This window comes from Trichosurus vulpecula, chromosome 2 (genome assembly GCF_011100635.1).
Source record: "Trichosurus vulpecula isolate mTriVul1 chromosome 2, mTriVul1.pri, whole genome shotgun sequence".
Classification (NCBI taxonomy): Eukaryota; Metazoa; Chordata; class Mammalia; order Diprotodontia; family Phalangeridae; genus Trichosurus; species Trichosurus vulpecula.
In genome coordinates, this window is record NC_050574.1 from 41,564,816 (window position 1) to 41,578,802 (window position 13,987).

Genomic DNA, 13,987 nt, shown 5'->3' on the forward strand with positions numbered 1-13,987 from the left:
CCCAATACTGCAGGTGTGGTCTGATCAAGGTAGAGTACACAGAAATATCACTTCTTTATTCCTGGAAGCTATTCTCTTAATTCAGCCCACCCGTCATACTGGGCATTTTGGAGGGCCATATTCCCTTGCTGACTCACACTGAGCTTTTGGTCCACTAAATCTCCCAGATCTTTTTTGGACAACTTGATGTCTAAGCCTCTCTTGCTTTATACTCGTGGATTTGATTTTTTGTACCCAAGTTTAAGACTACAGTTTATTGGAAATTTTCCTTATTAGCTTCAGCCCACTCATCAGTGCCATGATCCATGTCATTGGTTAAAAAGAATGTTAAGTAGGTTGAAACACAGATCCCTGGGATCCTCTATTGGAGACCCCCCCTCCCCGTACCATGACATTTCCATTGACCTATGAAGGAATCCTTGGAGTCCTGCCATCCAATGTAAAATCTGCATCTCTCTATTTTCTTTGTAAGAATAGTAGTCATTCCATAAGCATTTACTCCGGTCCAGGCATTGTACCAGGCAATGGAGATACAAGAAGAAAGTGAAAGCCCCTGCCCTCCAGGTGCTCACACTCTGTCCTTACTTCTCTGAACCTTAGTTTTTTCCTTCCACAAAATGAGGTATTTGGGATAAATGGTCTCTCAGCTCTCTTCTGGATTTGACTTCTGTTTCTATGACATACTGTAGAACTCTCTTATTCTCATAGGGCTTTAGTTTCCACATCCTTAATATGAAGGGGTGGCATTAAGTGATCCTTGAAGCAGCATGGTCTGGGGGAATGAGCAACGTGGAGATGGAGGATGGAGGTATGGAGGATATGGAGGCAGAGATTATAGCATCTAGAATGGGGATGTAGATATGCAGTTTGAATGGGGATGAGAAAAGGGAGGCAGGGGACCTGGGTTCAAGTCTATTCTCTATATGATCTCGGACATGTCACTTAACCTCTGAGCTTCAGTTTCTCATCTGTAAAAAGAGGGGATTGGACTAGATGATATCTTCCAGATCTACATTTTTGAGCCTGTGATCTAAAGTACCTTCCATTGCTAAATTCTCTGATTTCTATCCAACTTCCTCTTCCTATCTTTGAGGTTTTACCTAAACCTATCTCTTGGTTTCTGTTTCTCTTCAGAGTCAGCTCCTCCCACCAGGCTCCAGGCTTTCAGACACCGCTGCCCCTATAACAAAGGTCCCCCTCATTTTAGTGAGTCCTGGCTCATATTCCATAAAGGATACAATCTTTCTCTCCTTAGGCTTCCCTGAATTTCATCAGCTACCCTGATTCTGCTGTCAGCGAACCTTAGCCTTGAGGCCCCCTTTCACAAATTTCTTTATATTTCTTTGAGCCATTTCACCTTTCTCGTGCCCTCATACACTCAAGATCAAATCCCTTGATCTGTCTGCTTCTTGAGGCAGCTTGGATCTCAAGACTCAAAAATCAGCCTCTTCCACCTCTGACTACCTCCCCACTTCTACTAATGTCCCTGACTTGGCAAGCAAGGACAGAAGGAAGGGAGGATTGAAAGAAGGAAGGAAAGAATGCAAGAAGAAAGGGAAGAAGGGAGGAAGGAAGGAAGGAAAGAAGGAAGGAAGGGGAGGAAAGGAGGGAGGAAGGAAGGAAGGGGAGGAAGGAAGGGAGGAAGGGGAGGAAGGAAGGAAGGGGGGAGGAAGGAAGGAAGGAAGCATTTATTAAACACCTACTAAGCAGGCACTGTGCTAAGCGCTTTACAAATATTATCTCACTTGATCCTCACAACAACCCTGGCCCTGAGAGGTAGGTACTATTATTATCCCCATTTTACAGTTGAAAGGGATTTACTAAAGTATAAAGAAGGATTTACTAAAGCCGGAGGGGCTCACACCTGAATCAGGGGAAGAACACTCACACTAATGAAATCCCAGATCCCTAAAGAGGTTGACATATTTACCAGGGGAAAGAGAGAGTAACAATAATAGCTGACTTTTAAGTAGGGTACTACACTAATCATAAATCAATTACATTAATTATAAATTAATTTGGCATCAATGTTGCCCTCCGTTCAGCTCTCATCCCTCTTGGGAGGTAAGTTTTGCCTTAATCATCTTCATTTTGCAGGTGAGAATGTAAGGCTTAGAGAAAGGCAATGGGATTTTCCCAAGGTCATACAAAAAGGTGATAAGCAATTGCTCAAATTGAGTGATTCTTCCCACTCCGTTGCTGGGACAAAGTCAGAAATAATTCATCAGAATGAGGCGGCCAGAGGATCAGGGAAGAAACTAGCCTAAAACTCCTACTCTGATACCTTAGTATGTGGAAGTGACCTTGAATTTTTGAGGGCTACGTTCACGGAGTAGAAACCCTAGCAGGTCGTGCCAAGCTAGATATGCTCCGAGGACCGGCCCAGAGACAGATGGTGCGTCTGGCGTCTGTGGACCAAGCTGGCTAAAGGCAGAAGGGCTCAGCACCAAAGCACTAGTCTCCTGGGGAGAAGTTTTTTGGTCGAGGAATTCTTGAAGCCATAAACTGTGGCAGGGGTGAGGGCTGTGAGCTGAGTGAGTCAATGGAAGGAACCATGCTGAGAGAATCTTAGGATCATGGGCTTTTGAAAGTTACTGGACCTTGGAAATCATTCATTTGGTATCCATCTATTAAACACCGCTGTGTGCAAAGCCACACGTTGCTGGGGGGGGGCGGTGGAGAGTTTAGGCAGGACCTAATACCTGCTCTCAGAGAGCTCAGTGTGCAGAAGCACAGACACCCATAACATACAACATCACATGACAAGTCCAAGAGGCAGAAGGGGAAGGGAATAAGCATTTATATAACACCTACTATGCACCAGGCCCTGTGCTACGTGATTCGCAAATATTATCTCATTTGTTCCTTACAACGACCCTGAGAGGAGGTACTACTATTATCCTCATTTCACAATTGAGAAAAATGAGGCAAACAGAGGTTAAGTGACATGCCCAGGGTCACATAGCTACTAAGTATGTGAGGCTGAATTTGAACTCAAGTCTTCCTGACTCCGAGGTCCCATACTTTATCCACTACTCCACTTAGCTGCCTGGCTAAGAGTCACAGCCCAGTGTATCCACTAGAGAGCTTTGCCTCAGAGTCAGAAGGAACTGGGTTCAAATCCTGCTTCTTACAGATTGATTTTGTGACCTTGGGCAATTCACTTAATCTCTTAGGGCTCTAGACAGTTCTCTAAGGCTCTGAGTTGCAGCCTAGTTGCCCATCTGTATTGAAAGAGGGATATGTTATCGTTTATCCTTTGTTCGTTCTCAGAGGACCATGACATCAGAGAGGTGATGACAGGACTTGGCAAATGAAGCAGATTCAAGTGAGGCAGGGCTGTGCAAGGTCACAAGCCTCACTTTCTCCTTCGGACCCATCTAGGTCTAGTGGCAAGATATTGATCAGGACAACTAGTGATGGCCAGGTTGGAAGAGAAAGTTTCCTTAAGAACTTCCTTTACTGATGAAATCATAGATCTGAGCTGAGGATGGAGGGAGGAAAAGACTACCAGAGAGCTGCAAGCAAAGTGTAGGAGGTCCCAAGGGGAAGGACATTGCTATAGGGAGAGAGATGGGATCAGGGAAGGCATCCTGGAGGAGGTGGTATTTGATTCTTACTTTACAGGAATATGGATAAGGAGTGTACTTAGGATTCCATTGGTGTAAGGAACTTTCAGGTGAGGAAACTCCCTCTACTAATGCAAGTCAAAACCTTCCCTGCAAATTAGCATTAGAAAGTTGTCTAGAGCACTGAGGTTATGTATCTTGTCTAGGGTCACATAGCCAGGATGTATCACGGGTAAGACTTGAACCCTATCTTCCTAGCTTCAAGGTCAGCTCTCTACTCAATAAGGGAAGAAAGAGAGGGAATATTAACTCTTCTGATCATAGATGGAAAGCTGGAAGGGACCTTAGAAATCATCTAGTACCATCCCCTGATTTTACATATGAGGAAACCGGATCCTGGGGAGTTGAAGTGACTTGCCAAAGTCCACACAGGGAGAAGTCCTGTGCCTTCAAGTCTGGCAGTCTTACACACACACACACACACACACACACACACACACACACACACTTTCCTCCCAAAAGACTGGGAGGTACAACTGGCAAGTTTCTGAGGCGGGATTTGAATTCAAGTTTTTCTGTCTGCAAGCCTGACTCTATCCACTTTTCAATCCAGCTTAGGCAACTCCCTCTTTCTGAGACAGGAGTCCCACTCTGCACCTCCCCTCCACTTTCCCTTTACCGATTTTGCTGTCCCACAACTTCCTCCCAATTCCCAATGCCAGCTGACTTGGGATTCAATCACCAGGGCCATTCTGGATCAAGCTCATTGATCTCTTTTACAACCACCCTGCCCGCCCCCCCCCCCCCCACACTTCCAATCAGAAAGCCACCTGATGATCTGGTGCCTTCCTATCTTGCAGAGCTGAACCAGAAGGAACCTTATAGACCATTAAGCCTAGGCCCTTCTTTTCACAGATGAGCAAACTGAGACTCAATGAATGGGTTAATGGGCCACAGAACTGGAACCTGAGCCCAGGCCCTCTGAAGCCAGCTGCTCTTTATGCCACAAGTTCCTACCATCTCAAGGGATCCTTTCCCTCCTTCATCCTCAAAAGGATATAGGAGTGAATGGAAAGCCTGGTCCCATAAGATTCAAGTTTTATCTCATCTCTAAAAAAGACCCCCTCCACACCCCCAACCTTCAAGTGCAGAGACATGTGCTACTTCACTCACAGATCCCCTGAGCTCCTCCCAAGTCACACTTGTTAGCTTTGTGATCTTGGGAATGGCACTTCAAATTCTCTGGGCCTCAGTTTCCTCATCTGTAAACTAAGAAGGATGGACCTGATTGTCTCTAAGGTCTCTTCTAGCTCTAATCTATGACCCTGTGATCGCATCCCACTCTGTATGTGACAGAGACACTCATGGCCAAAAATAGCCCACAGCCCCAATAAGGTGACAGAAGGATCAATCAACAATCATTTCAAAGCCTAGTTAAAGAAGAGGCAACTAGGTGGCACAGAGGATGGAATACTGGGCCTGGATTCAGGAAGCTTGAGTTCAAATACTTCTAGCTGTGTGACCTTGGACAAATCACTTAACCTCTTTTTGCCTCAGTTTCCTCAACTGTAAAAAAACCTCATAGTGAGGATCAAATGAGATGATATTTGTAAAGAGCTTAACACATGCTATAAAAATGCCAGCAATTATTATTACTTTGTGTCAGAGGCTGTGCTGGAGAGTGGGAGTACAAAGATATAATTAGAACAATCCCTCCCCTCAAAGAACTCTGAGGGAGTCAGAGCAAAGAGACAGAAGGTGAAGATCAGCCAGATTGGAGAAGAGATGAGGAGAATCCAAGAGACGCAGAAGATGAGGGGAATCATGGAATAGAGGCAGGACATGGGAGAGGTCAGAGAAGAGAGAAAGACATCGAGGGAGATTATTGAGAGAAACAAGAAATTAATGGGTCAGGAAGTGGAGAGAGGGGGTGAGAGAGGTCAGAGAAAGATGAGGGGAGGCAATGAAATGGGACAAAGGAGAGGGGGAGAAATGAGAGGTGGAGAGTAGGTGAGGAACCGAGAGAAGCTGGAGGGTAGAAAAGGAAAGGTGGAAAGGGGGTGGGGCCAGTCCGGAAATCGAGGCCTGATCCAGCTTCTCCTGCGGTTCCCCACCTCCCTCGCCCGCCCCCGCCTTCTCTTCCCCGCAGGTGTCGGTTTGCCAGGAGATGTTGCAAGAACTTCGTCACGCCGTGTCTTGCCGCAAGACTTCCCGTTCCCGCCGCCGCCGCCGCTACCCGGGGGTCCCGGGCCGGGCAGCTCTATCCCTGCGGGCGGTCCGGGAGATGCGCCTCAGCAATGGGAAACTGTACTCTGCGGGCGCGGGTGGCGGAGACTCGGGAGGGGGTCACGGGGGCCCCCAGCGCCTCCTGGATGACCCCGGACCCCCGAGTCGGCCTCCGGCTCCCGCCCCGGCTGGCTGCACCCATGTCCGCGTCTGCCACGAGTGCCGGCGCATCCAGGCCCTACGGGCTGCGGGTGGGGGGCCCCCTCGGGGCTTGGTTCCCCCAACCGAGACCACCAGCCCCCCGAGGCCCCGACCGGGGCCCCCGGCGCCCCGGGAGTTGTCCGAGCAAGAGTGACCGCCCCCATTCCATGGGGCGGGCTGGCAGCCAGCTCAAGAACTCAGGCTTCGGGGAGAACTCAGGCTTCTGAGCAGCCGAGACTGAGAAGGACCTAGGCCTCCGGTCTCCTGACTTCACGAGGTGCAACGTGGACTACAGAGAGATCAAGAAGCCTATCAGCTGCTCTCGCGAATGCGACCCAGGCGACCTGGTGGCCTGGCTAGAGGGGAACCCAAGTGGCTGGGCCCCCGGACCCTCTCCACTGGAGGGAGCATCACGGAAAGAGAATTTCCGACTCCGGACTCCCAAGACTTGGCCTTTTGGCAGCCAGACCCTCCCGAGGGCGGGCGGAACGGGGGTGGAGGTGGGGTCTCTTGCCCTCAGGAGCCCCCTGGTGGACTCGTCGAGGCGTAACGGAGAGCAGGAGCGGATATCGGAGGTGAAGGCCCTGAGCCTGGATGCTTGAATCCCTCCTCATGACTGGGGGACGCCCAGGGGCCCCACTTCCGAATGCCCTCTGGACTGAGCGCCCCACCCAACTTGGGGCAGGAGGGGGAGGCGACCTCCGGCCCAGCTTTCTGTCTCTGTCTCTGTCTCTTTCTCTATTTTTGGGGAGAAGCCCCCGGATTTCTATGACACTCCCTAGGGAGGGGGTCGGTGGTTCCCCTGTCCCTCCCCCTCCCGAGTCCCCTGTCCCCGTTGGAATAAAAAAATCAAAGAAAACCTTAACCCTTGGGGACGCCTGGGCCTCTTTTGCGGAGGGGGGCGGAGAGTGGCGGAGCAGATGGACGTCTAGGTTGGACGATGGACAATGAGAGATCGGAAGGTTTGGGGCCCTGAGCGTCTGCGGGTCAGATCAGGACGCCTGGGTTCCTGAGGGTATGGAGAATAAGGGATGAGGCTACTCGGTTCTCCGAGGAGCCAGGAGGGAGAAGTGGGGGCCTAGCTGAGGACCATCCTGGACTTGCTCAGTGAGAACTGGTCCCCTCCTGTCTCTGTCCCTTTCTTCTCCCTCGGCCCTAGAGCCACATAGTCCTTTCCCTACTTCGCCCTTCTCTTCATCCCATCCCACTTCCCCTACTCCAGTCATTTGACAAAAGAGGAAACTAAGGGCCAAGCCAGAAGCAAGGCCAGAACTAGATTCCGAGTCTCCTGACAATCAGATGCAGGTTCCTCCCGCCGCTGCCCCCACAGGCCCATATTCTAGGTTTCCAGAAAAGCAGGCAAAGAGGGGCGGAGTCTTCTTTCTCTGCGCAGTCGCATTGCGGGACCTGCCCTTCCTCCCACCCCCGGGTGTGTGTATGTGAGGGAGGGGGCGGGGGGCTCCCATCTCCAAGGCAACCGAGATTCTGGCACTTCAGTCCCGCCCTTCTTTTCAGTCCCTGGTGCTGAGTGCCCAGAGACACTGAGAGATATGGCTGATGTTGGAGGGAGGGGAGACAGAGCCAGAAAGACAGAGACAGATTGCTAGCGCTATGTTAAGGGGAGGAGCGAGGGAGATCACGCAGATTTAGAACTAGTAGGGACCTCAGACTCTATCTGGTCCAGCTCCCTCATTTTACAGAGAAAGAAACTGAGACCCAGAGAGATAAAATAACTTGGCACAAAGGTAGTAATCAATAGAGGCAAGATGTGTGGTCCATTCAAGTCCACCTGGCTCACAAAAGGACTGAGTGTGATTATGTAGTTGTGTATAACTGTGGTATTGGGTGTGATAGTGTTTGCAGAGTGTGTGGGTGACATGTGACATCACATGACATATATGATTGTTGTTTTCATGATGTGTGTAACTTGAGTGTGACATGGCTTTTGTGGGTGCTCTGCTTTTGCTATTTAGCATGAGCGTGACTTTGTGTCATGAATATAGGCATTTATAGATGTGAGCCAGATATGCCTGAAAGTGCTGACCCGTGCTCCATAAATACTTATAGTTGTGACTGTGTGATTTTTGTCTGTTCCTTTTGTGATGGCGTTGTGTGTTTCCGCGAGTGGTTTGTTGTGAGATTGTGTAATTGTGAATATTCCATGTGAGTGTGACTGTCTCTGTGTGTCTAGATAGCAAAGGGGGTGGGGTGAAGAGGAGCGAGATGATAATTTCCCCAGTTGGGGTGGGTGGAGGGAGCTCTCTAACGGCCCCGCCTCCATCCCCACAACACTCCAGTATTTTTCTGTGAAAACTTAACTGCAGCAAAGAAAGGACAAGTGAAGGTCATATCGAGGAGAAAGGAGAGACAGGCTGGAGAGACAGGGACATGGAGAAGTGGAAAGACAGAAATTAATGTAGGCAGAGTTCAAGGCACAGGGAGAAAAAGATAGAGTGAAGAGAGACTCAAAAAATCATAGAAAAAGGAAGAAAACCAATGAACAGAAAGAGCAGAGACCAAGGGAGGGACAGAGAAGAAGGAGAGACTGAGGAACAGATGGGGAAACTGAGGGACAGGGAGGAAGAGGGTGAAAGACAGAGAGAGGGTGAGCTGAGGGACCAAAAGGACAATCGCAGTGACAGTGCAGTGGAGAGTGAAGGATAAAAAGACAAACCATCTAGGCTCAGGCTCTGGACTCAGGTCGCTGTCCATTCAGCACCACAATCTGAGGGAAACAGCTGCGGCTTAGGGACCAGTATTTGCCGGGAATGGAAGCCTTGGGAGTGAGTGGGTCTACTATACACCTTCTATACCTCCCATTATATATCCATCACCCACTCACAATATAAATACCCTTCTTCCCACCCCCAACCCCACAAGAGACACCTTTATTCACTAGTCATCTGGACCCTTCAACCTACACCTGTCACATCACCCACTCATTCCTCATGACATATGTCTGCCCCAACAAACTATACATTCTTGAATGCTGCATATGATTCACCCCACTTGCCACCCTGTAAACCCCACACTTCCTTCCACAGCACACTCTCTATCCCTCTAACACCCTGTTCTTTAACCCTCTGAAAAGAGTACTCCATTCCTTATACCCTACGTACCACAACCACACACTCTCCATTCCTCACACTACTCCCCCCTGCACACTGTAAATCTCTTCCACTCCAACATTATAAGCATTAGAACCCTCAGCCAGATTGAACGAGACACTGCCCACACACTGGGTCCCCCCGCTGAGCAGACACTACCCTGGTTCATGTTCTGAACCTCAAGGTCTCCCTTGCTTTCTCCCAGTCTCTGATCCTAAAGGGATTCTGTTCATATCTCTTGTGTGTCTCCCTTGTTGAATCATTCTCTTTGAGTACCTATCCCTGTCTCATGGTCAGTGGCTCCCCTCTGTCTCTTTCCCCAGGTTCTCTAGATACTGAGAAGTCCCCAGTTCTGTCCCTGTGACCTTCTCTTTTCTCTGTGCTACCGCAGCTCCTGCATAGGGAGGAGGGAAGCTGCAGAGTCATCAGTCCTTCTGTGGTCTGGTGTCAGTGAGTGTGTGACTGGTTTCCTATGTGTAACTGTATATATGGGACTGTATTTTCTGTGTTCATCACCATGCATTTCTGCATGTGTGTGAGAACTTGAATGTGAGAGTGTTGTTGTGGAACTTTGTATCTAAACATGTGCCTGTGACCATGTGTATATGTCTTTAGGAACATCCCATTTTAGGTGAATAACATGTGGGTATGTGGGCCATGTGATTTTAATCATAGGATTTATATGGGCTCAGGATTATTATAGGGGCATAGGACTTATAGAGATCACTTGGTGTACCCCTCTCATTTTGTAGATAAGAGACTGAGGCCCTTCAGGAAGTGATTTGCCTGGAGTCAAATGGGTAATAACCAGCAGCACCCAGAGTGCTACTTCTGACTTGAAATAAAACTTGCATTACACCATGCTTCTTGCCCCTCCTCTCTTGCCCAGGGACCTAGATTTCTTGGCTTTTAATCTCCCCAAGCAATGTCCCAATGTTCTTCCTTTCAGGAATGTAGACAATCTAGCCCTCAGCCTCCTTAGAACCTAGGTGATATTGCCCCTCCCACCCCAACTCTTTCAGGGACCTGTCCCCTCTTTTCTTTAAGCACCATGGGTCAAAAGCTTCTATATAATTCTCTCATTCTACAAATGGGGAAACTGAAGCCCAGAGAAGGGAACTGACTTGCCCATGGTGCCACTGGTAGCAAGTAGCAGAGTCAAACTTCCAATCCATTCATTTGACTCTCTCTCTCTCTCTCTCTCTCTCTCTCTCTCTCTCTCTCTCTCTCCCCTTCTCTCCCCCCTCTCCCTCTCTTTGTGAGTGTGTGTGTGTGTGTGTGTGTGTGTGTGTGTGTGTGTGTGTGTATTTATGTTGGACCCAACACCAGGAGTACGGGGAGAAACCACATTGAAGATTCTGGCCTCTCCTTCCCTTCCTCCTAAGACGACTATGGGAAGACAGTAATAGGGCCTCCTGGAACTGGACCACAGAGGCCTCCCAGTCTCCATAGTAACAGCCCTCCACAACCTTTCAGCCCTTCAGTGTAGCCTGCCTACTGTTACCTGGGCAACCAGCAGCTCCTGAGCCTTTTCTGGGGATGGGGGCGTCTCTGAATGTCTCCATCCAGCCTGTGTGTCTGCCTGTCTCCCTCTGCCTCTGCTTCTGCAGGCCCATCTCCACCTTTCTGTGTGCTCTGTGTTTTTCTGCCTTTTGCTGGCTGGGTCTCTATCTCTGACTCCATTTCTTTCTCTTCTGTCTCTCAGTCTATGTCTCTGGACTTGATTCCACTACCCCTCCCTTGCCCTATCCATTAAAGCAAACATTCTTTCCCCCCAAATGTCTTCTCCCTGATGGAACTGGGGAGAACAGTAAGAATAACTGGTTTCTCAGATGAGATAAAAACCATCCAAGTTTCCACCGCTTTTTGATTTGTTTTGTTTTGTTTTAGCATAGAACAATATTACGTCAGCCAAGAAAGCCCAGGTTATCTCAGGCTGCATTGAGAGGGGCAGAGTCACCAGGATCAGGAGGGGAGAGCATCTTTGCTTTAGGCAGGTCAAATTGGGAGGACTGGGCTCAATGCTCAGCACTGCACTTCAGGAAGGGGGAGTGTCCAGAAGGCAGCCAAGGTCAAGATTCCAGTGATCATACCATATGTGGTGGGTTGAAGAAACTGGACATGTTTAGCCCATGAAAGGCAAGCCATCATAGTTCTCATCACACTTGAAGAGTCTTCATATGGAAGGATTAGATTTGTTTTGTTTGTCTTCAAAGGGCAGAACCAGGAGCAATGGGCAGAAGTTGTTGCAAAGAGGCAAGGTTAGACTTAACATCAGAGGGAGTGGGGGTGGGGTGGGAAATCTTCTAACATCTCTAAAATGGAATGGGCTGCCTCAGAAGATAGTTGGACCCCTCTTAATTGGAAGTCTTTAAGCATTGCCTGGACGATCATTGGTGGGAGTGTTACAGAGGATTCGATGTCCAGATAGCAATTAGACTAAGATGGCCTTCAAGGTCCAAGTTCGAATTTCTAGATTCTTTGTTCTAAGGACGGTTCCAACTCTCACATTGTATTTGCTAAAGACTCTTCCAACTTTCTGGTTTTATGTTCTAAAGTCTTTGTTCTAAGCACCTGCTCAGCTCTCACATTCTCTCTTATACCCTAAATGCTGAGATTCTTCCATGTCTAATGTTCTATCAATCAATGACTGACCTATTCTAGAACCTGCCGTCTGAGTTCCCATTAAATAACAAGTTTCATGGGAGAGAAGCAGACATGGGAGGGGGGTGTAGAGCAGGGATAAGGCCATTTCTGCTGGGGGGGGGGGCAGGTAAAGGGCAGCACAGCCTGCTTGGTAGTTTAACTCCAAATGTCAGTGACTTATCCTTTGTCCTAGCACTGTAGAGCTTCAGGAGGCCAGTGACAAAGTCTCTTTCTGTCAGGTGCTGAATCAAGGCCCCAGGCAGTAATGGGCCCTTAGGGAAAGTTTGCTAAATATTAATTATCATGCAAGGTGCTGATTTGTCTGTATGATTTCTGTGTCCCTCTAACCCTAACCCTACAATCCTCTTTATCTCTGTCCCCCTCCTTGGTTCTGCCTCCCTCTATGCCAGTCTTCTGAGCTCTGTCTCTTCTTGTTGCCTTGTGTCTCTACATCTCTCTTTTTGTCCCTGTTTCTCACTGTCTTGGTCTCCCTCAGTGTCTTTCTTTTCTCTGTCCTTTATTATCTCTGTCTCCCTCTATCTCTGTCTCCCGAGTTCTGCCTGTCTTGTTTCTCTGAGTCTCTCTAATTCTCTTTGTCTCTCTCAGTCTCTGTCTAGTCTGGGTCTTTGTTACTCTGTTTCTTCTTATCTCTCTGTCTCTGAATCTGACTATCTCTCTCACTCTGTCTCTTTTTCCTTTGTGTCCCTGTCTCTCAGTCTCCCTCTGTCAGTCCCTTCTCCTCTGTATTTATCTCTGCCACTGTCCTTGTGAATCTTTTGGTCTTTTTGACCCTGCATCTCTCTATCTTTAGTTGCCTCTTTATCTCTGCATTTCTTTCCCCGGTCTCTGTGTCTCTGCTTGTCTCTGCTTCCTGTGGGTGGCAGGCCGCGTTCAGTGTTTCCCCGCACTGCAGAGGGTTCCCGGGGCTGCCCCTTGGGCGGGGAGGGAGGGGTGAGGTTGGAAGAGAGAAGAGGCGGGGGCCAGGGAGCCTGGCATCCCGGGCGCCTGAGGCAGGGGCTCCGCAGCGCTGTCCCCCCTCCGCCCCGCCCCCCCTGCGGAGGCAGCCACGACAGCTGCAGTGTCAGGGGCGGGGCCCAGGATGCCACTCATCTCGCCGGGTCCTCCGATTGGCCGGCTCCTGCCCCCCCGCGCGCCCGGCCATATGAGGAGGCGGAGGCGGGGGGCGGGCGGCCTCTTCTGCGGACCGAGCAGCGGACGCGCGGACCCAGCCCCGAGCCCAGCCCCGCGCCCCGCACCCGGAGCCCCAACCCCAGAGCCCGGAGCCCTGAGTCCCGAGCCCCCAGTCCCCAGCCCAATCCCCACCCCCGTTCCCCGGCCCCCGGCCCAGAGAAGCCGCCAGGATGGGGGTAGGTGCCCGGGCCGGGAAGGGGCAGAGGGTGTGTGTTTGGGGTGTGTGTGTGTGTGTGTGTGCGTGTGTGTGTGTGTGTGTGTGTATGATTGTGGGGCTGTGTGCCAATGTTGTGTGTCCATGGGCTGGGATTTGGGACTGGGTGCGATGTCGTGGGTCTGAGTGTGGCGTTGTCTGATGTGTGACACGTTCGGATCTGTGTGATGTTGAGTGCCTGCGTTTGAGATGTAGGTCTGTGTGACATTGTGCCCCTCTCTGGGGCACTGGGTATCTGAGCGTGAGATGTGGGTCTGAGTGACATTGCGAGCCTGTGTGATGTCGAGTGTCTCTGTGTCATTGACGGTCTGTGTATGACATTGTGGGGCTGTGGAGCTGTATGCCTTGTGAGATGGTGTTTGTATCTGTGTGCAGCATTGTGAGCTTCGATGAGGTGGTGTCATTGAGACATTTGTGTGTCTCGGTGCTTTTGCGAGTCTCAGTGAGGTTGTGTATATGTGAGCCTGCGCCTTTGACATTGGTGGCTGGGATTGCGGGTGTGACTGTGTATGTCTGAGTGACCTTGTGTGCATCTGTGCGAAATCCCCCTCTCTAACTGCAGAGTCGGAGAGTTAAGGGGGAGGATCAGAAATGACCTCCCTCTCTCCTTTGCGGCCTGGTCCATCAGGGTGGGGGGCTCCGCAGTGCGCCGCTGCTGTTAGGCGTGTGTGTCTGTGTGTGTCTGTGTGTGTCTGTGTGTGTCTGTGTGTGTCCGTGCGTGCCTGAGCTGCCCAGCCCTGGGGGACATGACAGGAGGGGGGAGCTCCGGCCCCTGGGGAGAGGGAGGGAGGGAAGAGGAGGGAGAGGAGCAAGATCAGCATCTGTGCCCAAGA

The 13,987-nt window shown here is 50.1% G+C and overlaps 2 protein-coding genes across 2 annotated transcripts in view; both read left to right on the plus strand.

The window, feature by feature from the left end:
- The window catches only part of GRIK5 (glutamate ionotropic receptor kainate type subunit 5), a 31,384-nt gene extending 25,234 nt beyond the window's left edge, over positions 1–6,150 (plus strand). The window contains exon 20 of the mRNA XM_036745414.1: positions 5,719–6,150. Within this exon, the coding sequence (XP_036601309.1) occupies positions 5,719–6,150 (432 nt within the window). The remainder of the gene's footprint in view (positions 1–5,718) is intronic.
- Positions 6,151–12,934: 6,784 nt separating this feature from the next.
- The window catches only part of ATP1A3 (ATPase Na+/K+ transporting subunit alpha 3), a 29,657-nt gene continuing 28,604 nt past the window's right edge, over positions 12,935–13,987 (plus strand). Inside the window, exon 1 of the mRNA XM_036746337.1 lies at positions 12,935–13,116. Within this exon, the coding sequence (XP_036602232.1) occupies positions 13,111–13,116 (6 nt within the window). The 5' untranslated portion in view covers positions 12,935–13,110. The remainder of the gene's footprint in view (positions 13,117–13,987) is intronic.